We start from the raw sequence: 26,345 nt of genomic DNA on the forward strand, positions 1-26,345 counted from the left end.
CTTTTTTGGTGCAGTGTTTTATATGCACAGTTCAAAAATAAGCTGTAGGCATAATTCAAGATATCTTTTCCAGCTGAATAGATTCAGCAACCTACATGAAGTTGACTAACATGACTAACACACTCCTACCTTGGAAAGAAGTGTGTTTCAGGTTTAACATTATACGTGTTCTCCAGTGGGACAAATAGCACACACCCAGCTTGAGGTCCCAGTTCCAACACTGTTTATGAGCTATTCAAGAAATAGAATTTTTCTCCCCCATCATGGAATGATTGCTCATAATCACTCACAATATTAGAGCTTGAGTAGCACACCATTCAACCAGAGCCTCTCAGATCTAGCAGATCCTCCGTAGGGCCAGCTACAGCTAAGCTTTACACAATGGTCTCAATTATAATTCTGTTTAACACACTCATAACTTTTAGAAGCATTTATATCTCAGGCTGATGTTTTCCAGGATTGACCTAAGTGTGTTGCTTAAACTTTCCTTGACAGGCTGAAGGGGGGGGGGGGGGGGAGGGGGGAAGAAGTTTCAACCCCATTTAAGCACCTACAGCAAAATGGCTCGAACAGAAGACCTGGCACATAAAATGCAGAAATAGCATCTAGTTTTACTTTTTTTTTCCATTGGTCTTAATTTCACTGTTAGGAGCATTTTTTAATTGCCTAGTGAGCAAGATCATTTACAATACACCAAATCTTAAATCTGCAAGTATACATTTAATACCAAACACTGGCACTATGCAAGTCACTGGCAAAACTCCCACTTATGTCAATGGAAACGTGATTTGGCCCTGAAAGGAGTGATGTGTATGGATGTCTGCTTAAGTAAGTGTGGATTTATCACCCCAGATTATTCTGTATCTTTCCTGCTGGAACCAATGGGTTTCTCATCTCTGTACACTAATGACTTCCAGCTTCTTTCCCTCATTTTGCTTTTAATTTTAAACACAAGATAGGTAGGACATTAACTGCATAAAGGATACATAGGATGCAAATCTTGTAAGAGGCCACTGTTTGCTCTGGTTATATGGCACCCAGCAGAACAGAATCCTTGCCTATTAATTAGGCTCCTAGGTGCTTAAACAATATAAATAATTAATAGCAATGCCATCTTACTGCCGAGTTAAGGTATTTCATTAAAAAGTTAACATTGTTCCGGGAGCATTAATCGAGATGTCTTGCACATTTTCTCCCTTCTCTTGCCAATGTAAATTTAATTCATTATTCTTCTCTATTAACACCTAACCATTGCATACATTAGGCACACTAAATGTTCACTTATTGCTGCTTGAGTGATTTTAATTTTCAGACTTCCTTGAACACTTGTGCACGGCTGCTGCAACAGAGCTAACCCTTGTTCATCCTCCTTAAACTCTGCCATTTCTCTGTAGAGCCCTGAGTTGATTCACCATAAACTCTGCAATCTCCTTTTGTGCTTTTATGCTTTCTCACTTACTTTCCATATGCGATATAAAAGTTTGAAAACAAGGGGGAACGGTTTAAGCAGAAAAGTGTGTCCTTTAATCCAGTTAGCGTTGATAGCTGCCTCTGATGGGATAATGCCTCAAAGGCAAAACTCCAGCCTCAAGTTGCAACATGAGGTCCTGCCAGCTCTGACTCAGAGCACTTCAAAAACAAAGGGAAGGGCTAACAAAAATGAAACCCACAAGTCTGTTACCATGTCATTGCTGCAAAGGCAGCAGAGATGGAGGTGGCTCATTCAATAGTTCATTTGTATGCTGGTGTTGTCATGTTTTTACAAACTATTGTCACATTTTTGTCACATGTCATATTTGACAGCAGACCATAAACCAAGGATTCTGTTAAATAAGTGATTCTCGCTCAGGCATTAGCCCTGGCAGACACCTGCTGAGAGAAATAATGAAACCTCCATTTTGCAATCAACCACATTTTACTGCCTATTCTTGACACTTAATGGTTGTTAAATGTCAGCAGGTCACTGCAAATTTGTGATTTTAAGTGTTTGAGTACCCAAATAGAAGTCAGTTCTGCGATATTTTCTTTCCCCCATGGTTAAATGCTTTTCAAGGAAGGAGGGGGGGGGGAATTATTTGTATTAAAGCTTGGCAGCACTGAAACCTGTTTGGAAAACATCTTTGGAAAGGTCAAAAAAATACTCTGAGGTGACATTTAAACCAAGGCTATCAATATCCATAGTTGTACTACCTACAAAAAATAAACAGAAGGGCAAGGAGAAGATCCTGAAATCTGGAGACTGAGACCCCCACATAACATTTTTTTCCCTGGGTGAAATAAAGATCTGGTAAGAGGAAAGTGACAATATAAAGTCTCTCTGGAAAGCTCTCCAGCAACCTACCTGCACCGTTCCTGACCATGGGATAAAGATGATTCAGAGCTCTCCAGTGTTAATTGAACAGGGTTTTGATTAAGCATAAAGGCAAACAGAGCACACAGTTGTATACACTATACATTGGCAATAAGCCAATGAAAGCACAGCCCTTACCTATGAGTGGGAGTTCATCCATGGTAATGCCCTGAGATTTGAGGTGCTTCTTGATACAGGCCAGCCGCTGCACGTTGGGTCCCCAGCGCCTGCCTAGCTTGTGTATGTGCTGAATCTGGGTCACAAACCGCATTTCATCATTTAGCTTGCACTCAGGTCTCCAGTCTGGAGGAGGAATCACCCTGCACATCCCATACTTCTCTACCTGAGCTCGAACTGACTCAATGTATATCAGTGGGTCATGAAATTCCTTGGTGGAGGGCCTAAGGATGGGAATCTCCCCCAGCATCCCCCACCCAGACTTACTACTGCCCTTTTCGTGCTTTCCCATTGAGTCTTGTGGCTTGTGCAAGGACTCCGCTTGAGAGGTAGAACGATTTTCACAGGAGGCATTTTCAATTTTGCCATGTGCTTGTTTCCCTGGCGTACTCTTTCCAGCAGTGGCTCTTTTTGGCCTATTCCTTTCCAAACTCTTCTCTGTCGCTTCCTTTTTAAGATGTCCATTCAGCAAAGGCTTTTCTATGGCTGCCTTTTTGCTGGCAGCTTCTGTCAAGCCGACAGCCCCTTTCATTCGCTTGGTGGGCGACTGTATCTTGTCTATGTGGTTCGTCTCTTCCAGCCTCCTCTTTGAATTGCGCAGCCCCTCCCTTAACTGTCTCCCCACCTCCTTAGTGCATGTCTTTTGGTTCAACTTGCCATTGACTTTTACACCATTAACAGCGGTATTGTTAGACTTGGATGCTCCAAGGGATAGCACCTGTTTGCGGGTTTTTGCATTGCTACTTTCTAGTTTCCCTGAGATTGTGTGGTTGACAGGTGAACTGGGTTTGTGGTGATTTAGTTTGGTTTCCTTGACCAGTTCTTTCTTGGCTTTGGTGTATGTGACAGTTCCCTTTGTCACTGTTGCAGTGTACTTCACAGTTTTGGACGGTGAAGGTCTGACTTCTCTCATCTTTTTGGCACTGGCTACATTTGCACTCGGAGATGACATTCGAGTGATCCCGTTGACTTTAGAAACCTGCAGTGCCAGGAGTGTTGCAGGGGGAGCAGAAGGAAGGAAACAGAAAACAGAAAAGCAAATTAATAATGCTACCACTGCTACCACGGCATCCCAATTGCTGGATGACTGTATTCTGCAGTCCTGACTCCTGAACCCTTCCTACAATCTTCATATAATGGTTTTCACCCAGGTTAGGGGAGGCACTGGGTATTTGTAATAAACAAATACAACAGAAATACTTGTTTAGAAAAATTAATCAAAACCCCTCCAGAAAGCAAATCTTGCTTTCAGAGGGTACAAAACCACTAGCACTCAGAAGGGTGAGTGAGGTCTCTTGCTTACCTTACACCCCCTTTCTTTATCTACCAAGAAATTTGTTACAGTATGGCAAAAACAACCACCTTCATTATCTCCTTTTCTGGTCCTCAAACACTCTCCCCACCCAACTCAAGACTCTTAAGTTCACATACAGTTTATTGTTCCTTAGCAGACAAACTAGACAGTCTACTAGCAAACTAACTGGAATGGGCACATTTTGCAGAAACCCCACACACACTGAGATTCAAACCAACCTCCTGTCTATACATACATACATTTAAAAAGAAATACTGAACACATTATGCACCCAACAGATCAGGATGGCCATGGAGGATCCAGTCTGTTACATGTATTAAATCTTGGGAGGCATCTTTGTTGCTGAAGTAATTAGTTTGAAATAAAAATGCATACAGCAGCTCAACGTATTTCAAGTTTGATATCTGGGCAGTTTTGCTGACACATTTTATTACATCATACTCATCACTTACTGATGTGTCACTGCAACTTAGAATTGCTGGACTCCACTGTTAGATGTTTAAACCCAGCTATGAAACTAAAATTTATATTTTAACTGTAAGATTTGTTCATCACCAAATGCAGCCTTCAGCTTCAAAGGGAATCGTGATGGATCAGCACTGCCAAAGCTAAGTCACACTACTAAGAAAATTAAATCTCAAACAATTTTCAGCATTTAAACAAGTTTAAACATTGTCTTGTCATCTTCTTAAACTACAGTGAGTGCAGAAAAACACCCCCAAACCCCAGGAATATTGATAAAAGTGCTCAAAGTGACAGCATGCAGCCCAGTCAGCCCTCATCAGTGCTTAGGGGAGTAACGCCATTCCTGCAAAGCTGTAACACTTCCTTGTGGGATTGCAAAACCCTGTGAGCACAGCAGCTTCTCCCAAATAAATGCAAGAATTGTAGTCACTTATAAAGGAGGAATAAAATGTTATAAAATAGAGATCAAATAGAGACTGATAACATCATGCTATGGTCTTGCATTAAGCTACCTGTGGAATAGGCCTGGAACCCGTGGATTCTACACATACACACAGGTACATACGTTTACTGTGTGCATTTTCTCCCCTGTGGAGATGAATTTGGAGCAGAAGTAGTATAATTTTTTTTAAAACCCATCCATATTCTTGCCCCTCCAAGGAGAAACACTTCAGGAAAACCCAGTTAACTGAGGACCTTGAGCTTTCCAAAGATGTATGAGAAATGCATTTGCCCATGTTTCTTGAAATTTAGGCAGTAACTTTGCATGTGAAACGGAGTGCTGGGTTTGACTTTTACAGCACTTTTCATGCCAAAGAGCAGACCCAGGTAGCGAGCTACTGACACACTGCCTCTTGCCTGCAGCGGTCAGAAAAAGCACTGAACATCTCTGGCTTTATAAATAGCCAGGAACATCAATTACAGATTTCATCTCAACTGATAGAGAAGAATTGAGAACTGGAAGGGTGAGGTAACCTGGGTGACAGTGATCATGAAATAAGTTTTCAATTCTAAGATGTGACAACAATAGCAAAAGGAAAACAGACTGTAAACAAACAAACAAAAAACCCCAACAAAAGCCCAAAACCCAAAAATCCCACCCCCCAAAAAATACCTGTAAGAAATCCAAGCCAAAGCAACTCTCACTCACGGGAAAGGTACAAGGCACGGGCTATTATGCCTGTTCACAAAGTTCTCCAATGACTGGAAAACTGGAAAAGATTCCTGGTATAATGTGGAAAACCAATTATGTGACTAAGGGCAACTACGTATGAGCAGCAAAAGCACATATGGATAAAATCACATAGTCTCAAGCTGTGCCAGGGGAGGTTTAGGCTGGATGTTAGGAAGACACTCTTCATAGAGAGAGTGATTGGCCATTGGAATGTGCTGCCCAGGGAGGTGGTGAAGTCACCATCACTGGAGGTGTTTAAGAAGAGACTGGATGGGGTGCTTGGTGCCATGGTTTAGTTGGTTAGATAGTGTTGGATGACAGGTTGGACACAATGATCTCAAAGGTCTCTTCCAACCTGGTCTATTCTATTCTACTCTATTCTATTCTACTCTACTTGATCAGAAAGCCTAAGGAGCTAAAAAAAACTTCAGTTAGCAAGGAACATAAAATGAAAATTTAAAGGGAAAAAAATATAAATACCTTACAAATACAAACCCAACAAAGAACAGTCGGAATCAACCACCACACAAAGAAGAAAAACAAATGCAACCGTTTGGCTAAAGTGTTTGTGCTTCTTCTGCATTAGCCTTCACCAAAACTACCACTGACTAAATACTTGCTGGATATATAGCTTAACCAATTTCAGTGCAAGAGCTCAGAAGACAACCCCATTAGGTTAAGAGGACCTAGGTGACTTAGGGCATGGCTCCTGGAAATAAACTCAGGGGGGACAGAGTCTGCTTTAACTCCTAAAATCATTCTGCAACAAATCATCAGATTATTTGTAAGCACATAAATGATAATAAGAATTTCAAAACAAAACAGAACCAAACACAATTTAAAACCAAATAAAAAACCCCAGCCACAGTTTTGCCAAAACTGCACAACAAACTGATTTAATCATCTCCTGACAACTGCCTGGCTGAGCAGGTAAAGGAGGACCTACACTTCAGTAGGGCTCCACTCATTGTCCTATTGATGATGCATCAAACAAGCTCCTGAGACATGTCCAAGACATAATTACTCTAAAGTGCCTGCACCGAGTAATAAAGTCATCCTCAAGAGAAGTTACCATTGTCATCGTTCACTGCCATCTTGGGAGGGCATATGTCAGGTGACTTTCTGCAGGGACTTGTCTTGGCCTCAATTGTACCGAGTACTTCCATCAGTAACTTGGATTATCATAAAATTTGCCAGTGACACACACCTGGAAGGGGCTATTACCACTCTGGAGACCAGGATGAAATTAAGGTCATCCTGAAGAACTTATTTCAGAACAATTCCACAGTAAGGGGAAGTGCTGTTCTTATGAAGGACAAAACAAATACACACAGGGGAGGGAAAATACTTGGGGACCACAGTGAAATGCAAAATGTGACACAAGTACAAAGCACTCAAATCACTTTCGGAGACCCATGATGAAGAATGTCAAAAGCAAGGGACAAGAGCACAGGCTTTCCAAGCAGGGCTGGATCCAGCACCAGGCCTACACTGTCAGAGAAATTTAGACAGTGAAACACATCTAGAAGAGTGCAAAGTGCTCAAGTATTTGGAAAACATGATCTTGAGTGAAAAGCCAAGCAAGTTATTTACTCAGTCTGGAAGAAATAACTGTGGGACAATTCTGTAATGATCTTTTGATACATAAGGAGCTTCTCTGAAGAAAAATCCAGTAATTCCTCATTCTGTATTCACTGAGAAAACAAAAAAAACCCCTTGTCATTGTCTGCAACAGTGATCTGAGGCACTAGAAAATCTTGCTCATTAGTAGAAAAGGAAGTAGCTGGAAGAAGCTGTCAGTGAATAGTCTGGAGTCTCCTCTACAGGAGGTTTTCAAGGAAGCCATAGCTGTAACTTCTGCACTGTCTGGTACAGTCAAGGCAACACCTCAGAAGGAGCAGTCAGGCTGTATGGAGGCACCTCATCACTCCAACCTTCCTGTGATTTTTTACAGAAAAGCTGTAACCAGAAGTCTGAAGGGCCATTTGGGGCACTCCTTCAGCAAAGGGTGGTGGCACAGGGCCTGAGAACAAAACAGCCATGGAGAAAGCACTCATAGAGAAAGGCAAGATCCTCACAGTTCCTCCTCCTCAAAGGAAAATGTGACCTCAGCACTATCAGCTTTAGGCTAGAATTAAAACTGCCAAGATAAGAAACTCTGGGAAACTAAATTCATTAAGAAAACAGCAACTTATCACAACTGGTTAGAGTTGTTAGAATACCTCCACACAACAAAAGCTTTGATCTCTCAGGGCCAAATCTTGAACTGAACAGGTACATAAGCTTTGGCTATCTAACCTCCACTTCTAGACTACAAGCACACTATTTTTGAGTTTGTTTGTTTGTTTTGCAAACTTGCTGAAGTTATTCCAATGATCAACAGATTCTGAAGTAGAGAACACTTGACTTTAAGAATACCATAAGGAGTTTACTTTATTTTCTTCCTCCCCTGGTTGCCAAATAAGGACACCCCACAAGAAAGAAATACTGCTGACAACTTCCTCAGGACCATCACCTCTCTAAAGCAGACACAATGCAATGGTTTTCAAATGCTTCTCCCTCTTCCCTCCCCAAATGCCCATAAGTATCTTGAGTGTTTTCAGACAGGACAGCATAATGTTTAGGATACAGAAGTACTATGTAGACCAGAACAGACCACTCTTCCATAGGAATAGGCTGCAACAAATGTCTTCCAGCTGGAAACAAGAGGAACAAGCAAAGTGGTCATAGCCCACCATCAAAGCAACAGGTGGATTCAGGATTTCACATTGAGAAATGTGAAATTCTGGCTGGTCACCCATCACCTACACATTCCTGGTTTGTACTTGCCTCTGAGGACCCACCAGATGATTGGAACCAAAAGAAACAAGAAATTGTGGTAGGCATTTTCTTACCTTTCTACTGTTGGGTCTTCCCCCAAACCAAACATACACTCACAGAGTCAGCCTAAAAAATTGGCCATATGGCCAGGTGCGCAGGTTCACCAAACTGGGGTCTATGCCACAGCTCCATCACGAGGCAGTGCTTACACTGAGCGCATAAGAAAGAAGTCAATTTAATTCAAATAGGATAATAGAATCATAGAATAGTTTAGGTTGGAAAAGACCTTTAAGATCATAGAGTTAAACCATTAAGGCAGCACTGCCAGGACACCACTAAACCATGTCCCTAAGCACCACATCCGCAAGTTTTTTGAACACCTTCAGGGATGGCGACTCCACCACTTCCCTGGACAACCTGTTCCAGGGCTTGACAACCTTCTCCTTTAAGGGAATAAATTTTTCTCAATATCCAACCTAAACTTTCCCTGGCACAACTTGAGGCCTTTTGCTCTTGTCCTCATCACTTACTCCTTGGGAGAACAAATCAACCCTTACCTCACTACAACCTCCTTTCAGGTGGCTGCAACGTTTTCCCTGAGCTTCCTTTTCTCCAGCCTAAACACCAGTTCCCTCAGCCACTTCTCACAAGACTTGTTCTCCAGACCCTTCGTCAGCTTTTTCACCCTTCTCTAGACATGCTTCAGCACCTCAATTTCCTTCTTGTAGTGAGGAGCCCAAAACTGAACAGAGTGTTTGAGGTGCAGTCTCACCAGTGCTGAGCAAAGTGGAACAGTCACTTCCCTAGTCCTGCTGCCACACTATTTCTGATGCAAGCCAGGACACAGTTGGCTTTCTTGGTCACCTGGGTATGCTGCTGGCTCAGAATCAGCTGGCTGTCAACCAACACGCCTAGGGCCTTTCTCACTAGGCAGCTTGCCAGCCACTCTTCCCCCAAGCCTGTAGTGTTGCAGGGGTTGTTGTGATCCAAGCACTTGGCCTGTCCAGGTCTCTCTGCATAGCTTTCCTAACCTCCAGTGGATCAACTCTCCTGCCCAGTTTGGTGTCTTCTACAAAGTTACTCAGGGAACACTTGATCTCCTTGTCCAGATTCTTAATATTAAACAGAACTGGCACCAGTACTGAGCCCTGGAGTACACCACTTGTACTTGAGTGCCAACTGGATTTAACTCCATTTACCACAATTCTTTGGGCTCAGCCATCAACTCAGCCTTTTATCAAGCAAAAAGTACACCTATTCAAGTCGTGAGCAGCCAGTTTCCACAGGAGGGTGCTGTGTAGAATGGTGTCAAAGGCTTTACTAAAGTCTAGGTGAACAACATTCACAGACTTTCCCTCATCCACTAGGAGGGTCGTTTTCCAGTAACAAAGTGATTGACATTAGCCTTACATGACTCAGTCGTGAAGCTCAAGGTGAAACTAGTGATACATATAATCTTATCTTTGCTTTTCAGCTATCTTCTCAGTTTTGCTGACATTATTCATCTTCAGACCACTCTTTTCTTCACTTTACTGCACATCTGCCTTGCAGTAAAAGAGAGCATGACAGATTTTAAGTTTTATTGCCTTTCAAAAAGCAAATGGGGCCAGTACTTTTGTTTATTAGGTTTGAACTGATCTATGTGCACACCTCTGCAAAGCACCTAGGATCCAGCCTCCAGACACACAAAAACACACCAAAAAAGCCAGCAAAGAGCTGTCAGATAACAACCGCAACAATAACCACAACATTAGCAATAGCAACAATAGTTTTGGTCCCCAGCAAATTCAAGTTATGGAAATGATCTCGAATTCATTCATAAAAATCCTTCAATGTTGGTCAGAGTTGTGCAGAGCTAAATTACCACATCAGGCCAAGAGAGGGCCCCATTGAACTACATTTCCTTTGCCCACAACCCCCTTTGAAGTAGGGGATTTGGAAAGATAGAGAGGAACAAAGAGAGAAAGGGAACAAGCGACAAGTGCAAGGGTACACAAGAAAAGGAAAGAAAGCAAGGAAGAGAGGGGAAAAAAAGAAAATCTCAAGTAATTTCTAGTGTTCTGTTTTTATTTTCCGTGAAACTGAAAGGAACAAAACCACACACACGAATAAACCATGTAAATGTACGTGAAAAAGGAGCAAAAACATACTGGAAGGAGAAGGAACATGTGGCTGGCATGCTGGGAAAACAGATCTCCTTTTGGGAAATACAGAAAAAGTCAACAAAAACTCAAGACAGGGGCAGGAAATTTATCAATGTCTCCCAACTGGTACGTCTAAGATTTTGAGCAGAGCTAAGTCTTTATGTCAGGCGTAATCCACCTTTAATTAGTCACAGCCACATTTTCATTAAAATTGGTAAGAAAGTGCTTATGTTACTGTGGGCTGCAGAAGAAAATTAAAATCAGGAACTTTTTTCTTCTTTTTTCTTTTTTTAATTATTAAATCCTCCTTTCAACTTACAGCCTCCTTATTCTCTGAAGCTTGAGGACCACACACTCTGCAAGGTGTCTGTGTGGTGTAATTGTTGGTTGTACTGCACTACTTTAGAATGTCTCTTCATTCTATGCAGCACAATTGAAAGTATCTAATACTCTACAAAACAAAACCCCCTTGGATTGTGGTCGAAATTCTTCTACAGTGGTCTGTTCCCTTCTCAGAACTACTTCCACAAGTGACAACAGTTGACTTGTTCACAAGAATTTTAACTGTTAACACTTTTGACAATACTACTTTAAAGCACTGCACACGTGCCCCCGTGAGTTAAAATAATTATGATGTTCATCCCCATGTTTTTGGCAGCCTTTTCAACACAAAGAGCTCAGGGCAGCAGCAGCAAGGACCATAGGATGCTGGTAGTCACAGAAACAGCTGAAAGGATGCAGAAGGCAGCAGGCATTCAAACTGATGACTACATAAGCAAAAATTTCCACGGGGGAATAAAGAATGGAAGTCTTGCACACGTACAGAGAAATATACTGCAGATAGCCTTCAGGACCTCAATTTGATTTAGAAGGTAATACAAATCCAGTGGAGGCATTTCAGGAGAAGCTAAACACCACTGAAGCACAAGGCATGAAAGATTTTCCCAGTAATAGCAACACTATTTTTCTTTTCGTCATTTTTAATTTCCAAGCCTGTGACTGAGAGGTGCCATTTAAGGCACTGACAGCCCTACACAATGGCAATTTCAGCTCCACTGAAGTCCAGGCCAGCCTACTTAGAAGAAAAACCTTTAGACAGCAGCAAATAAAGACTGTCTCTAATTGGCATGTTGAGAATTAACCACTGCAAAACAAAATATAAGGCCTAAGTGCACCAAGCTTTTTTGTACTGCATTGCCCTAGCAGAGGTACTTTGCTAACCCAGCCCCAGACTGAATAAGGGCAGACATTGGCCAGGGATTTTAAAGTCTTTGGTAAAAATTTATTTGACAGTTGCTATTTTAGGAGCCCTTTGATCCAATCATCAAAAAAGAGATGGAGATGCATCCTGCCCAAATGCCAGTCACAAGCACCAACAGATTGGTCTACTAAACTTCCACACCTAAATACAAGTCAGGTGAAGACAAACCTACTGCTGATCTGGTTTTGCTGATTTTCAACCAGGTAACATTAAACTCTGAATTTCTCCCCACCTGGTAGTTCCACTGCAAAGGTGGCAATACCCTGGAGCACCTTCTTCATCAGACAAAACATTTTTCCCCAGACTCCAAGGTTTGTGTGCTTTGAAATACAAGACACCTGAACATAATGTCAGCTTCTCTAAACACTAGTGAGCCTCATACGATGGATAACCCAAGCAAACCAGTCATACAGAAAAGGAGTTCATTTTTCCAAGTGCTGCCAGCTTGGCACTGTCAGCAGAGAGGCCAACAAGAGTGCCAGTCAGAAAGATTTAAAAAACAGCAATGTGAACTTCACTCTTTCATGTGTACACACTGGATAATATAAAGAGATGACTCTAAAGCTTACTTTATCATACCGACTTCCCATGTAAGCATCACTTTCCTTTTTTCTCTCTTTCTTTCTCTCTCTTTCACTGCAAATTAAATCATTGCTGTCTCCAGAGCATGCTTTTAAGGATTACCACTTTCGTTCTATGCCAGGCAGTGGAAAATAGAGCTAGAACCTTAAAAGTCTATGTCTCCCATGTGTCCACAGTAGAGTACAATTCATTACCTGTTTCCTTAAGTCCTGAGCCGATCTATGAAGAGTGTGGTGGTTGTTAGCGGTGAGCCCTTTCGTAGAGGAGCCAGTGTTTGTAGTAGGATGGTGATTAGCAGCAGCCTGGTCTTTTCGGCTTTCAGCCTTATGTTCACTGTTCCTCTCTTTCCCTGGTGTGGCCTCTTTGCTTTTGTGTTTCTGAGCAGGTTCTTTCTCCTTCGATGATTTGCTGGACCCATTGAAAACTGAGAAGAGAGAAAACCAGGCTGTTAAGAGAAAAAAAGGGGGAAAATCCCCAACATACAAGACCCAACTCTTCATCCAATTCTGTCTGTCAGTGCTGTACATTTAGTGAGCGTCATCTCATATCTAAAGTAAAATCAATACGTAAATAGAAGCAGTATTTAGTGTATTTCCTTTTGAAAACAGATTCACTACAGTATTTCCTTTGCTTGTTAATACACATTATCTTCAATACCCAAATTAAAACACATAATGTATATTGCTGTTTTGATTGACCTCAATTTACACTTATCGGTTTGATTCTTATGACAGTTTTGATTAACTTTTTCCTGTCGCAGTGAGAGAATTCTAAACATAACCTAAACATAGAAAGGATTTAGCTTTACATTAACATACAAGAAAGGAAATGTTCCATGAAGAAGTAGGGTTTGTTTTCATCAATATCCAAACTGCTGAACCAAACTGACAGCTGTTTGCCTATAGCAGACAAGCTGCAAACAGAAAAAGGTAGTTCTACAAAGAAAGGAAAACACTAAAACCGTTTTTGGAACACGCTGAAGTGAAGCTATAAGAAAGCACAGAAACTACACCATGTTTTTTGTACAATAAATATTACACAAGCACATACAAATTTATCTCAGCAAGTTTCGTTCCTACTCCTCTGCCAAATTTAAGAATACTTACTGCTCTTTTGTTATCAGGGAACATGGAAACCTGAAGTGAAAGGAAAACATCACACTTCTCTGTTTGGTTGTTAAACAAAACCCAGGTGAATTTATATCAGTGGTGCCCTCTCTTCAGCAAAGCATTTGACAGAGGTCCATGAGGCATGTGATCTAACACTCACAATGCAAGTGCCCCCCTGCCTCTCTACTCATCTGCTCTTGGTTTTCACAGTATCACAGTATCGCCAAGGTTGGAAGAGACCTCGAGGATCATCGAGTCCAACCTGTCACCACAGACCCATGACTAGAGCATGGCACCAAGTGCCACGTCCAATCTCCTCTTGAACACCTCGAGGGATGGTGACTCCACCACCTCCCCAGTCACTTCTGCCTTTTTTGCTGTAGTTTAGGAAAGGATGTAAATAAGAACATTTATGAATACTTAATAGCATAAATATAAAAAAAATCATATTTATTACACACTACACACACAATCTGTTTGGGAATATTAATTGAATTAATTATGTTATTCTTTTCTTGTAAAATGAAAGCCGCCTTCTGTCACTGAACATGATAAACCTACAACACATACCTTTTAATCTGATTGTGAACCTTAGCTGTCTCTACAGATGTCCTGTAGTATTACAGTAGTAATACTCTATTACAATAGTAATAGTAATAATAACAAACCAACAACTCTGCTGGAGAGAAGAGGCACATCTAAGCTGCTTTTGAGAAGATGTCTACCTTGAAATTTTCCCACCCCTCCTCTGAAACCAAAAACTCCAAAAAGCTATTGACAACTTTGTAATTCAGGTCATGTATCACAGAATCATAGTATTGTTTCAGTTGGAAAAGGCCTCTAAGATCACTGAGTCCAACTGTCAACCTAATACAACCATGACCATTAAACCATGTCCCAAAGTGCTATGTCCATGTATTTCTTGAACACCTCCAGAGATGGTGACTACCCCATCTCCCTGGGCAATCCATCCCAATGGCTGAGTGCTCTTTAGTAAAGAAAAGTTCCCTAATATCCAATCTGAACCTCCCCTGGCAAAATTTCAGGCCATTTTCACTCATTCTATCACCTGATACTAGAGATAAGAAGAGACTGACCCCTACCTCACTACAACCTCCTTTCTGGCAGTTGTAGAGAGCAATGAGGTCTCCCCTCAGGCTCCTCTTCTCCAGACTAAACAATCCCAGTTCCCTCAAGCAGCTCCTCATAAGATTTGTTCACATTCAGTCAGTCATAATGTTGATACAGACTATGCAAAAAGCAGAAATTGCCATTGTTCTTCCTTCTCCTTCTCCCCTCCTTCCCTCTTACATAAATTGAGTAAGAACGAGAGAAATGCTGTCGACAGAGAAGTCACCACAGACTCCCCCATGGCTCTGTCACTCCTGAGCTCAGGAGCAACTGGCACTGCCCCAGCCAGCCAAGGATTTCTCAGCGAAAGTCGTGTAACCTCTGTGTCTCATTTCCAGTGATGGAACCGATAATAACTGCCAACCCCTCTCAGGGAGTTCACAACAATGCATTTATCCTCCTTTGTAAGAAGTTCTCACATCAGATGGAAGGTGCTACAGACGCACGAAGCGCAACCATTTATTTTTAATAAGACAGCACAAACAACCGATGGCAGCTTTGTTAATATGTATTTCATCACTGCAAGTGATACTTTCCTTCAGAGGGAACAAATTGTGTGTACTGATCTGCTCGTACGGAAACGTTAAGTCAGAGAGATTAGTTTTTCTGGATTTGGCTGCCACTTCATAAACCGAAAATTACGAAAACAGCAAACACAGCCAAAAAGCCAAATTGTGCACTTTTATGGTTCACAAACAAACAAAAAAAACCCCAAACACAAACCAGTGAACATGAGACAAGGTATATTTTATATGCAACAGCTCATTAATTTTAAGTGTCGTGGGAACCCTGCCAGTTTTACCCTCTGAGTAATTATCTTTTGTCTTAATTTGTAAGATTCTTGAAAGGGAGAAGAGCAAAATGGGAGAGAAAAAAAATGTTGAGTCTCCCAGGGAAAGCTTTAAAAGCTTAAAGCCTGGAAACACGATAAAAAGGGAGACAGAGACGCAAGCCTGTCCTAGTCAAGCTGTCTCCAGTTAACTGTGGATGGGATCAGTTCCTATAAAAATCAGTGTTCATTTCTTCCAGAACCTACAATACTGTTCTATCCAGCTAGACAGGTATGAAAACCTTTGTGCACTAATACTTTCTGCAAAATTCACAAATCTGCTATGTGAACAAGCACCAAAATGTTAACCTGATTAAGCACAAAACACTGTGGCAAGCCAAGCATTTAAAGGGGACCAATACACTTAACTATGATTTTGCTCCTGTCAGAACGACAACATAGAAGTTATTTAGACAAAAAAATTCAGTACAACACAGGATTAAAATCTGTCCCAAATAGCTAGTAGAACAGTTCGGCCCAGATGTAGGTATGTCCCAGCTACAATCTCCCATCCCAGAGGTAACTCTGATGTGCAATATCCAATGTTCTGCTCCCAATTATTTTTTTCCTCATGAAAGAGGAAAGCCAATAAAGGTTTCATCCTGGAAGCAGTAATTTCATTAAAGAACAGAAAGAAAAAGAAGCCCAACCCACATGAGTGGTGAAACTGCAATTATTAAAGCAGAAATCTTTTATAGTCTTGAGTTATGATTATTTTATACTACCTTAATCAGCTCTGTATTTCCAGAACAGCTTTTAAAGGTAAGAGCACTACTAACAAATAATTAAAAGTGCAAGTAAATTATTAGTGTTCAGACACTTCAAATGGAATAAATGGTTATCCTTTATCCATATTGCTCATTCTCAAAATGCCACGTCCTCCAAAGCAATTATTATTGTTATTAAGCTGAAACAATAAGAGTCCCAGAGTGAAATGCTTGTGGGTCTTTTGGTTAGCAGTGATGATCAAATGTTAAGAAACAGAACCAGTGCATTCAAAATTTGCAAGCACTAGGGGTTTTTAAATCACTGATATACTTCATGCCCACAAAGCAAAACTGTACGGCAGACATGATCCACGTGGATGCATCACAGTGCTCTCTGCATCCAGGGAACGGGACCCCAGGTACCAATATTCACCCAGGGTCCTATACAGGGACTTTGAAGTGTCTCATTTGAAATGGTTATAAAGAATCTCTATGCAAACCAATGGAAACTGTGTGTATACCAGGGACAGCTATAACAATGGCTGAAAAAAAACATTTTGACCAAGCATAGATATGCTCAATTATCACAGTATCATAGTATCAGAATTACTACAGATTAACCAAGCATTTACTCCAGGAATTGACACTGTAGTGAGTGGCAGACATTTATTGTGTTTTCAGCAGTTTTCTGAAGTATTCCTATCAATTAATTTGCACAAAAATACTTTATAGAATCAGAGAATCAATAAGGTTGGGAAAGACCTCAGAGATCACCAAGTCCAACCCATCACCCAACACCTCATGACTAACTAAACCATGGCTTCAAGTGCCACATCCAATCCTCTTTTGAACACCTCCAGGGATGGTGACTCCACCACCTCTGTGGGCAGCACATTCCAATGGCCAATCACTCATTCTGTGAAGAAACTTTCTCCTCACCTCAAGCCTAAACCTCCCCTGCCTCAGCTGGAGACTGTGTCCTCTTGTTCTGGTGCTGGTTGCCTGGGAGAAGAGACCAACCCCCACCTGGCTACAACCTCCTTTCGGGTAGTTGTAGAGAGCAATAAGATCTCCCCTAAGCCTCCTCTTCTCCAGGCTAATCAACCCCAGCCCCCTCAGCCTCTCCTCACAGGGCTTGTGCTTGAGACCTCTCACCAGCCTTATTGCCCTTCTCTGGACATGTTCAATGTCTCAATATCCTTCCTAAACTGAGGGGCCCAGAATAGGATACATCCAGCCATGAATTGCCAAGCCAATTTATAGTAAGTGCAATAATCAGGCTCTCACTGTACAAGCAGCAGAATTACTGGACTGGGTTCAGCTGACTACTGACTCCATGGGCAAAGCTTTCTCTCCAAGCCCTCCTACAGATTTATTCCTGCACCAGATATGCTTTATACTTGCGACAACAGTGGAGTCCGTCGCAGGAACAGCAGAGTACAGATATATGATCCCTTTTTTGGCTTATGCCAGTGTCTGGAAGATGAAGGCCTGGACTGAACATGTACACATATGCCGCATGTTGCAGAGCTCATGCCGTGTAAAGGAAGTTATTGCGTATTCATAAAACTATCCAAAACAAAGAGGGAAGATAAGAGAATAAGGGAGAAATTTTGCTTTTAGAGGGAAAAGAGGGAGCCTTGCCAATGTTAGCAACCCGAGCCAGCTATTCCAATGCAAACCTCATGTTGTTACATAGATCATGTTTGGGAAGAGATGTAATATTAATCAACTTTCTGGCATTAAGTATCCGTTACTGTACAAAAACATTCTTGCTCTGGCTTTAATTCAGTTTTAAGTCACTGTGAAAACATTTATGTGGCTCTTAAAGGACCCAGGCAGTAATTCTTTTCCCCTCCCTGAGGAACTAAAACAATGATCTACTCCCATAAAGCAATTATCTACTTCCATAAACTAGGGTATTTTAATACTGATGACTGTTTTCCTTAAGTGCTGGGTATGTTCAAAAGCATTTCCAGAGATAGAAGCTGTCTTCTGGAGCCCCCTAACACAATCTGCCTACTCGGGGTCAGGGACAAAGGCATACTTCAGGAGAAAAGGACACCTCAACATCGTATGCGACCTGTGCTACTGCCATTTCTCCAGCCCAAACCCAATGCTATGCAATTTGGCAGCGGACAGCTCGGCAATAACATTTCCACCACTGCATGCAAGAGAAGTCAAATAGGAGAATGGTGGCAGGTAACACTGAATTTCTTTTTGACACTATCAATAACACAGCTCAAATCCCTACATGAAGAGGAATGTATTGGGCCAGTGAGGGGAGCATTATTGGTATGAGACACCATGCCACTGTTTGCAAAAATCCAATACCAAGTGTCTCGTCTAAGCACAAATTCATTACTCTCACCTAACCATTACGACACAAACAACATCAAAAGGGTCACTTGCTAAGCATCAAGTCCACACAAGAAGTGTCTATCTGTTATCACAAGTCTCTCACCAGGATAACAATTTAAATTTTTTGAGCAAGTTCCAGCTCCCCAATTCTTCTCCACAGGTCATGCATCTAGCTACTGAAAAGCCACAAATCCCCAAATGTGTTGTGCCTGATTTGCATATTTTAATATGCAAATTACCCCAAACTGGGTAATTTTCATGTTACATATTTTGCACATTCAATTTTTCTGCAAAAAAAATGTTTATTGAAACAATTACTGGTTCCATGGTATTTCAACAAAGGGCTGTAAATCATCAAAATAATTGCCTACCGATTAACTATTGTAGCTCTCTGCCTGAAATTTTCTCATTCTGCATTTTAGCTGGATGCAAAAAATTGTTTTTCTTCTTCCATTTCACTAAAAAAGATTCACGAGCCTAAGAAGCTGCCTCATGTCCCCACCCACAAATAGCAAGTACAGTTAAAAGTAAAAGTACATAAAGAACTACAAATACAAATTGGGATTTTCTCACAACATTCCCAAACAGTAAGGTGGTTGTAGCCGGGAAGGGGTTGGTCTCTTCTCCCAGGCAACCAGCACCAGAACAAGAGGACACAGTCTCAAGCTGCGCCAGGGGAGGTTTAGACTCGCGGTGAGGAGAAAGTTCTTCACTGAGCGAGTCATTCGTCATTGGGAATGTGCTGCCCAGGGAGGTGGTTGAGTCACCGTCCCTGGAGGTGTTCAAGAGGGGATTGGACGTGGCACTTGGTGCCATGGTCTAGGCATGGGGTCTGTGTTGATAGGTTGGACTCAATGATCCTTGAGGTCATTTCCAACCTTAGTGATACTGTGATACTGTATATAAAAAAGGTGCCAGTTAAGCCCAAGAGATACAAACATCCCCCTGAATGATATCCTGAAATAAGGGGTGAAAAAAAAAGATCTATGGTCTTCTGCATCATTTTTGTTACGACACGTGTAAAGGAAATTTATTTGCTAAATTAGTCCTTGCAAACTGAGAAGTAAATCATTTCTTCTGTATTTCTGGTAAGTAAGGAAGACAGCACTAAAGCAGAGTGTGGTATTTGCAGTGATGCCTGCTTACTGTGCATTAATGCCAGAGCTATTCTGTAATCTGAGCCGCAAGTAAAGAGGCGTCAATACAGTTTTCTCCCGTACTCATTTCAGGCAAAAGGCAGGCAGAGGCAGGTTTTATCTGACCAAGTTAATGAAACACACTATAGGCCAGTAACTACTTCTAATCCAGGAGATTTTCTAGCACGGTGGAGCTGGTTTGCTCCAGCTAAGGACACAAGACTCTGGTAACAAATAGCTAACTCTGTTTTCCCAAATGTAAATTAATTGCCCATCTCAGGCCTCCAAAGACAAACACAACAGTGTCAGGCATGCTGGCCCAGATGAACTGCTGTGTTAGTGCGAGAAATACCTAATCCTGCAATCATCCTTCTCGAGAAATTTAAGTCAACCATTATTAGAGGAACAGTAACCTGCTGCATGCAATTTCTAAATTGTCTATGCAACTGTATCTGTGTACACAGCCCCTCCTGAGGCCCTTTTCCAGTCCACAAGCCCTTTCAAGTAGATTGATACCTATCCTCTTTTACTCTTGTGATGGGACCAATGAGCCAACAACTCCCTAACTCATCCAGCTCCTGATCCCAGCCTGCCTAATAAAACACTTGGCACTTGCAAACATTTTCCTTCAGGAGACAGTGAAGAAAACCTTCCATCATGCCACAGATTGAAATCAAAGTAGGATTAAGTTAGTTGTGAGGAATTCAAAGAATTAGTTTTAAAGAAATAGAGGCCTGAGCCTACCCTCTCACCTACAATTTGGAATTCCCTCCAAGCAGCAGGGAGATATAATTTAGACTCGGTACCTCCCTGTCCCTCAGGGAAGCAGAGTACAGCTTGCTTGTGGAGAACCTGCTTTTCCTGCACATCAGCCTGCAGCAGCTGATGACTGACACCCTCCTCCCTTTGCATAAGGTAAATTTTATAATAGATCAATGTCTATCTCCTTCTCCATGCTGGCAAGATGCCCTGTCATCCAGGTTGTGGTTGAGATATTTCTTCCCACACTTGGCAGCTACACTGAAGAAAAAAATCCATTGTTTAAGCCAACACTCCTGCCTGCTTCTTCCACCAAATTCCTTGTGTTCAAAGCCATGCAATGGTCTTAGATATATTGATGGTCATTTGAGGTGCATGTAAAATGCAAGCTGGAAAATAATCATATCCATCTGAGCAGCATGCACGTGTCCCATGGCTGGGCATTCTGGATCTAAACACTGAGATTTACAGCGTTCCTACACCCACAGTCAGAAGGGTCAGTAACAGGACTGTAGTTACAACACTGTCAAACCTCTGCTCTATCTGGTGCAATATACAGCATCATATCATCCCTAATTTCCATATCTTAATTTTTAAATACACCACAAACTTAAAAATATTAAACCCTTGACTGAAACAGTAAGAGGAATTTCTCTATTCCAAATAAAGGTTCATATGGTTTCTTAGCTAGGAAAATATCTTTTTGAAGTCAGCAGCTATATGGAGACCAAGTGATCAGTTTCTAGTCTTTCACTCCACTATAAATCCTAACTCTGATCAGGACCAAAATTCCACATCAACTGTCAGAAAGCTTCCGAAATCTCCATCTCCTCAAAAGACATATGTAATTAAACCCACAAACCTCTGCTGATTTTATTGCTGGATTGGTCAGAAAAGTTATTTGCAGTATTTTGCGTAAGACCTAAGACTAAATGACCTCTTGTGGTCTTCTCTGGTCTGAATTAATCCACAACATCCTGTAAGATCATACCTTAATCAGAAACAAGTAAAAATCACTCACACGTTTTACTCTACAAGAGAGCAACTCTCATGCAAACAACAACTGAAATTCTTTAGACCGTATCCTCTCTTAGCAAGAACTGTTCATTGTGAGTCTAAGCACGCTGAAAGAGACAGTAATGAGAAGAGTTACATGCAGAACATTCCACACAACCTGAGGGATACCTGCTCAGCTGTAATGCTAGGTTGTAACCAAGGCACAAACCAGTATCAATTACATCGAAGAGTACGTACTGCTTACTTAAAATATGTCAGATCCAGCCTAATCAGCTTAAGCCTGGCAATGATATAAGACCAATTTGTAAGAGTACAGCTCTACCATTTTCCCTTGTGGCAACCACAGCAAGACCTTAGAAAACGGTTTAACCACAAGACTGTGACTGCCTGCACTAAGATAATGCACAAAGGAATGGCTTCTGCATTGCTACATATCCCTTTTCCACACTCCCACAAATGTGGGGGATAAAGACATCTGTCAAACACTTTACTCTTCAACAGGGTAGATGTGCAGCACATCAGAAGTACTAAGACAGAAGATGAAAAGGCACAGGTAACAGCCTGATGCTTTAAATACTACTATGTAAGCAGTAAGGTTGGGAGGCGCCAAGTCAGTTGAGCTAATTACTTGAATTTAGGCAGCCAGTTATGCCACGTGCTCTGTGCGCTTCTTATTCGTACTATAGCTTTTTCCACTGAACTAGCTGTCCAAAATGTTCCTCAACAGGCTAAGTTATAATAGTTTGGTGTGCAATCCTAATAACAGCCCATATTGGCATCAGAAAGAGGATACTGACAAATGACTTCACTGAGGAAAGTTGTTCTGGCCTCCGTTTAGGAGAAAGCAATCATTTGACACTGTCTAATGACATTAATCAAGCTCTGAACCTTTGTTGTTGTATGTCATAGCAAATACTTAGCATTTTTCAGGTCCAAAGTGCTTGACTACACATTGTATATTAAAAACAAAAGACTTTAATTCATTAAAAATAGACTCTCACGCTAGATTAAGTTCATTTGCTGCACCCGTCCCTGGCCTGCCTTTGTGTGTGGTCTCATTTAAAAAAGACACACTTGAACCAGAACCTACTTTATTCACAGGAAACAAAAATACTATTGGTTGTCAACCAAAATAACAGACATTGAAAAATAGGAATACCCCTGGGTAAAGAAAAAATTAATTAAAAAAAAAAAAAAAGAAGAAGAAGAAGAAAAGAAATTACAATGATTAGGAAGCAGCTGCCTTCTCCGGGAATTCCCATTTCATCACCTTTGTCAAAACATCTCACACTGTCTCCTATGTATTTTATAAAGGTCTTTTTGCAGATCTATTAAAGCAGCAGTTTCATTTATGCTCACTCTGATCTATATTGATAAAGATTATGAAGCCATTAGATGGCTCATTAAGTTTGCCTTTACTTACCCCCAATTAAAATTTCAGGTGTCTCTGGTTTTGAGCTAATTTCAAAGTGGCTGCCATCTGGGACATTCTCAAGGAACACGATCAGCTCCTTTTGTAACAATATATCACATTTAAAACTCTAAGGCAGCAGCTCTGTTACGTGCAATCTCATTTTCCATATGTAGAGTTTTGTGCCTGTTATTATGGGGGGTCTATTTAGAAATCAATCCAAAGTGCCATGTTTTGATCCATGGCTTTTACAGCACTAAAGCTCCTGCTAATAGCTCACAGCTGAAATGCTATTAGGCATGACGTCTCCTTGCATTTCTCTGCAAATGGTTAACAAAAAGAGAGGTTTTGAGCTTAGGTGTGCAATAAAAAACTGATTTAGATGTGGTCATGAAAAATCTTTTTGGTCTATGTAACAAGAGTATTGAAAACCGCTTTCTGAAAAGCAAAGATGAGGACCAGCACAGTGAAGTAATTGAGATCTACTAATCACTTCAGAGCAGAGCAGCATGAAAGAACAAAAAGAAGCAGGCACAGGTCGCAACCTTCTCTCCTGAAGTGTTCTGTAAAGAGACTTTCCCTTCAGTCGTCCACCAGGAAGAGAGCTGAATGGTCAGTCACAGAAGGAAAGATTTTCTTAGTAAACTAGTATCAAGGAAGGGAATGGAGAGCACAGGCTCCACTTTGAAATCAAGCCATGCAAAAAGGGCACAGAATGGTTATGACACAAGAGCTCTTGCTGGAGAGAGAACCACATCACAGGGGACTTTGGCAGTGGAGCATTATAGCAGGCTCTGAACATTTTCAGTGGTGTCTTTTAAGTCTTCCATTTTACACTATGTGATATTGCAACATCCACTTTTCTGTTTATCAAGATGTGGCATGAAGACACTGTGACAAAAACACTGTGCCATGAATACAGCTGCTGCTGATTTGTAAAGAAGTAGCTAACCAGAAAATGTTTCAGATAAAAAACTTGAATATAGTATCTTAACCAACTGGAATTGTGGTATCTATATTACATGTAAAAAAAATTAAGTGTTGTTCCATCACACATTTACTAACACTTATGAATGCTTATATTTAACATAATAAAATCATTCTAGATTAAACATGAGTCTCAAGGAAGCGTGAATGACTCTGTCTATACCTATCTGTGCGTAACACCAGTATGTATGTGCTTGTAGAACTCCAGCCCTGTAGTTATAGTTCTGCCACAGACAGAATTCAGATTGTTGAGAGAGACATGTTATAACAGAAGATGCTAATGCTACATCTCTCCATATTCCCATTATCCTTTTTCATTAGCCTGTATCCTTTTTCACTTAGGTCCAGGAGGACAGACAAGGATTGAGCACATTCAGCTCAAATTTCTTTGCCAGGCACTACAAGAGAACAGGACTATTTGTAGGACCTACCTTGCCCATTTGGTACATGTTTATGTGTTTTTCCTTTCCTGGGGGTTGACTGGCATGATGATGAAGCATTGTTTGTGGCTGTTTTTGTGTCCTCTGTCTCCTCCTCTTCCTCTTCTTCATCTTCATCCTCCTGAGAACTTCCAAAATACACCATGTTGCTGGGCAGCGCTGGAGAACCTGATTATGATAAAGAAACAGCTCATTAGCATCATTACATTCACTTCCTTCACTAAGCATATTGATCATAACCTACTTTAGTATTATGCAAAGCAAGGGAAGAGGGGAACTTGGAGATGAAAGGTCACACTAGTGCAGGACTAACTGGAGTTTTATTTATTAGTTTCTACCAACACCATACATGTGTGTTTGAAATGCAGGGATTCCCCCCACCAAGCACATTCTATTCATACTTTAAACATTAAAGTCTTGCTATAAGCCTTAATTAATAGCTTTGTGTATTCAGAAAAGAAATAATGCACAAGTTTAATTTCAAATGTGTGCTTAAGTGCCTTACTGAAGTCTTAATGCATAAAACAGAAGCTTACAGCTTTTCCAAACAGACCTAAAAAGAGCATTTACAAATCAATCTGCACTCTGGTAACATTGTTAGATTATTATTACAATAAACTATTAGTATCTAAACTTCTCAATGCTTTACAGACTGCTGCGGTATTGTAAATGATACTTCACAGTATTCTGGGTTTGTTTCAAACATAGAAAAAACAAGACATTCAGAAGCTTAAATTTGCCTCACAGGCCCCCAGCAAAAGAGAGAAAAGAGTAATGGTCTCCCAAGTCCCTCTCTATGCTCCTCTTGAGGATGTTGCTTCTTATTTCTTGTTTACTTCCTACAGTGCTCTCCCTAACCCACCTTGTTTGCACACAAGGGCAAGGCACATCACACAGTTCAATGAGAGAGAAGTGAGGATTCACGAGCTTAAGGGTAACACAGGGTTAGAATTTACATATAACCCTTGCACTCAATATCTTCCACGTGTGTCATGCAATAGTGTAAAGGTTTCCCTGCACTGCATCAGGACACAGAACATGAGTAACAGCAATCTAATAACCATTTTTAGTGTACAAACACTGGTGACAATTAATGGACACTTTCCCTTATGCCCAATATGTTGAAATGAGGCTTCTGTCTATCCTTCAGAAGGACAGGTTCCCTAGGGGCCTTCTACTTATTCACAGAAAAGTTTTGGGGTTTTTTTGGTAAAGAATGTGGGGGAAATAGAAAGTCAACAGAAGAGAAAAATGGGAACTCATCACTTCAACTATGTTTCTGTAGCTAAATAAGTTGAAGGAGAAAGAGAGTTGGGCTACAGACCAGCACCACAAGGTACTGGCTATTTGGCTGATGATATCTTAGGAAAAACCTCTGGATTCAAGCTCTTCAGAACAGCAGTTCTGCATTTTGTTTGGTTTTGAGCTGTTGGTGTTGCCACTGCCAACAACTACAAAAACCTTCATTTTGGCTTGCATATTTTCTGCTCCCAGTAAGTTTGTACAAAATATTCTTAACCGCAACATTCAGATTTTAACAAACTGATACCTAAAAACGGCACAAAACCTGGGACAGGCTGTTTCTGCAATGAACTATGCTTGCCCAAATGTACTGGTTTTGGTTGGGATGGGGTTAATTTTCTCCATAGTAGCTGGTAGAGGGCTGTGTTTTAGATTTGTGCTGAAAATACTGTTGGTAACACAGGGATGTTTCAGCCATCACTGAGTGGTGCTTACACAGAATCAAGGCCTTTTCTGCTTCTCACCCCATTCCACTGGTGAACAGGCTGGGGAGTATATAAGAAGTTGGAATGGGGCATATCTGGGACAGCTGACCCCAAGTGAACAGATGGATATTCCATACTGTATGATGTCATGCTCAGTATACAAAGCTGGGGGGGAAAAGATTGATGGTGTTTATCTTCCCAAGTTACCATTATGTGTGATGGAGCCCTGCACTGCTGGAGGTGGCTGAACACCTGCCTGCTGATGGGAAGTAGTGAATGAATTCCTTGTGCTTTGCTTGCATGCATGTTTTTTTGCTTTATTTACTAAATTGTCCTTATCTCAAACCGTGAGTTTTCTCACTTTTATACTTCTGATTCTCTCCTCTATCCCACTGGAAATGGAGCATGTGAGCTGCTGTGTGGGGCTTTATCCCCACCTGTAA

The 26,345-nt window shown here is 41.2% G+C and overlaps 1 protein-coding gene across 3 annotated transcripts in view; it reads right to left on the reverse strand.

Annotated features, from left to right (window-relative positions):
• The window catches only part of JARID2 (jumonji and AT-rich interaction domain containing 2), a 233,130-nt gene that overhangs the window by 28,231 nt on the left and 178,554 nt on the right, over positions 1-26,345 (reverse strand). For all 3 annotated transcript variants that reach the window (XM_068160823.1, XM_068160822.1, XM_068160824.1), the window contains exons 5-7: positions 24,167-24,343; positions 12,483-12,712; positions 2,489-3,506 (exon numbers count right to left, since the gene is read on the reverse strand). In XM_068160823.1, coding sequence (XP_068016924.1) covers positions 2,489-3,506; positions 12,483-12,712; positions 24,167-24,320 — 1,402 coding nt within the window. In that variant the 5' untranslated portion in view covers positions 24,321-24,343. The remainder of the gene's footprint in view (positions 1-2,488; positions 3,507-12,482; positions 12,713-24,166; positions 24,344-26,345) is intronic.

This window comes from Melanerpes formicivorus, unplaced genomic scaffold (assembly GCF_026170545.1).
Source record: "Melanerpes formicivorus ecotype bairdi unplaced genomic scaffold, bMelFor1.0.p_v2 SCAF_53, whole genome shotgun sequence".
Classification (NCBI taxonomy): domain Eukaryota; kingdom Metazoa; phylum Chordata; class Aves; order Piciformes; family Picidae; genus Melanerpes; species Melanerpes formicivorus.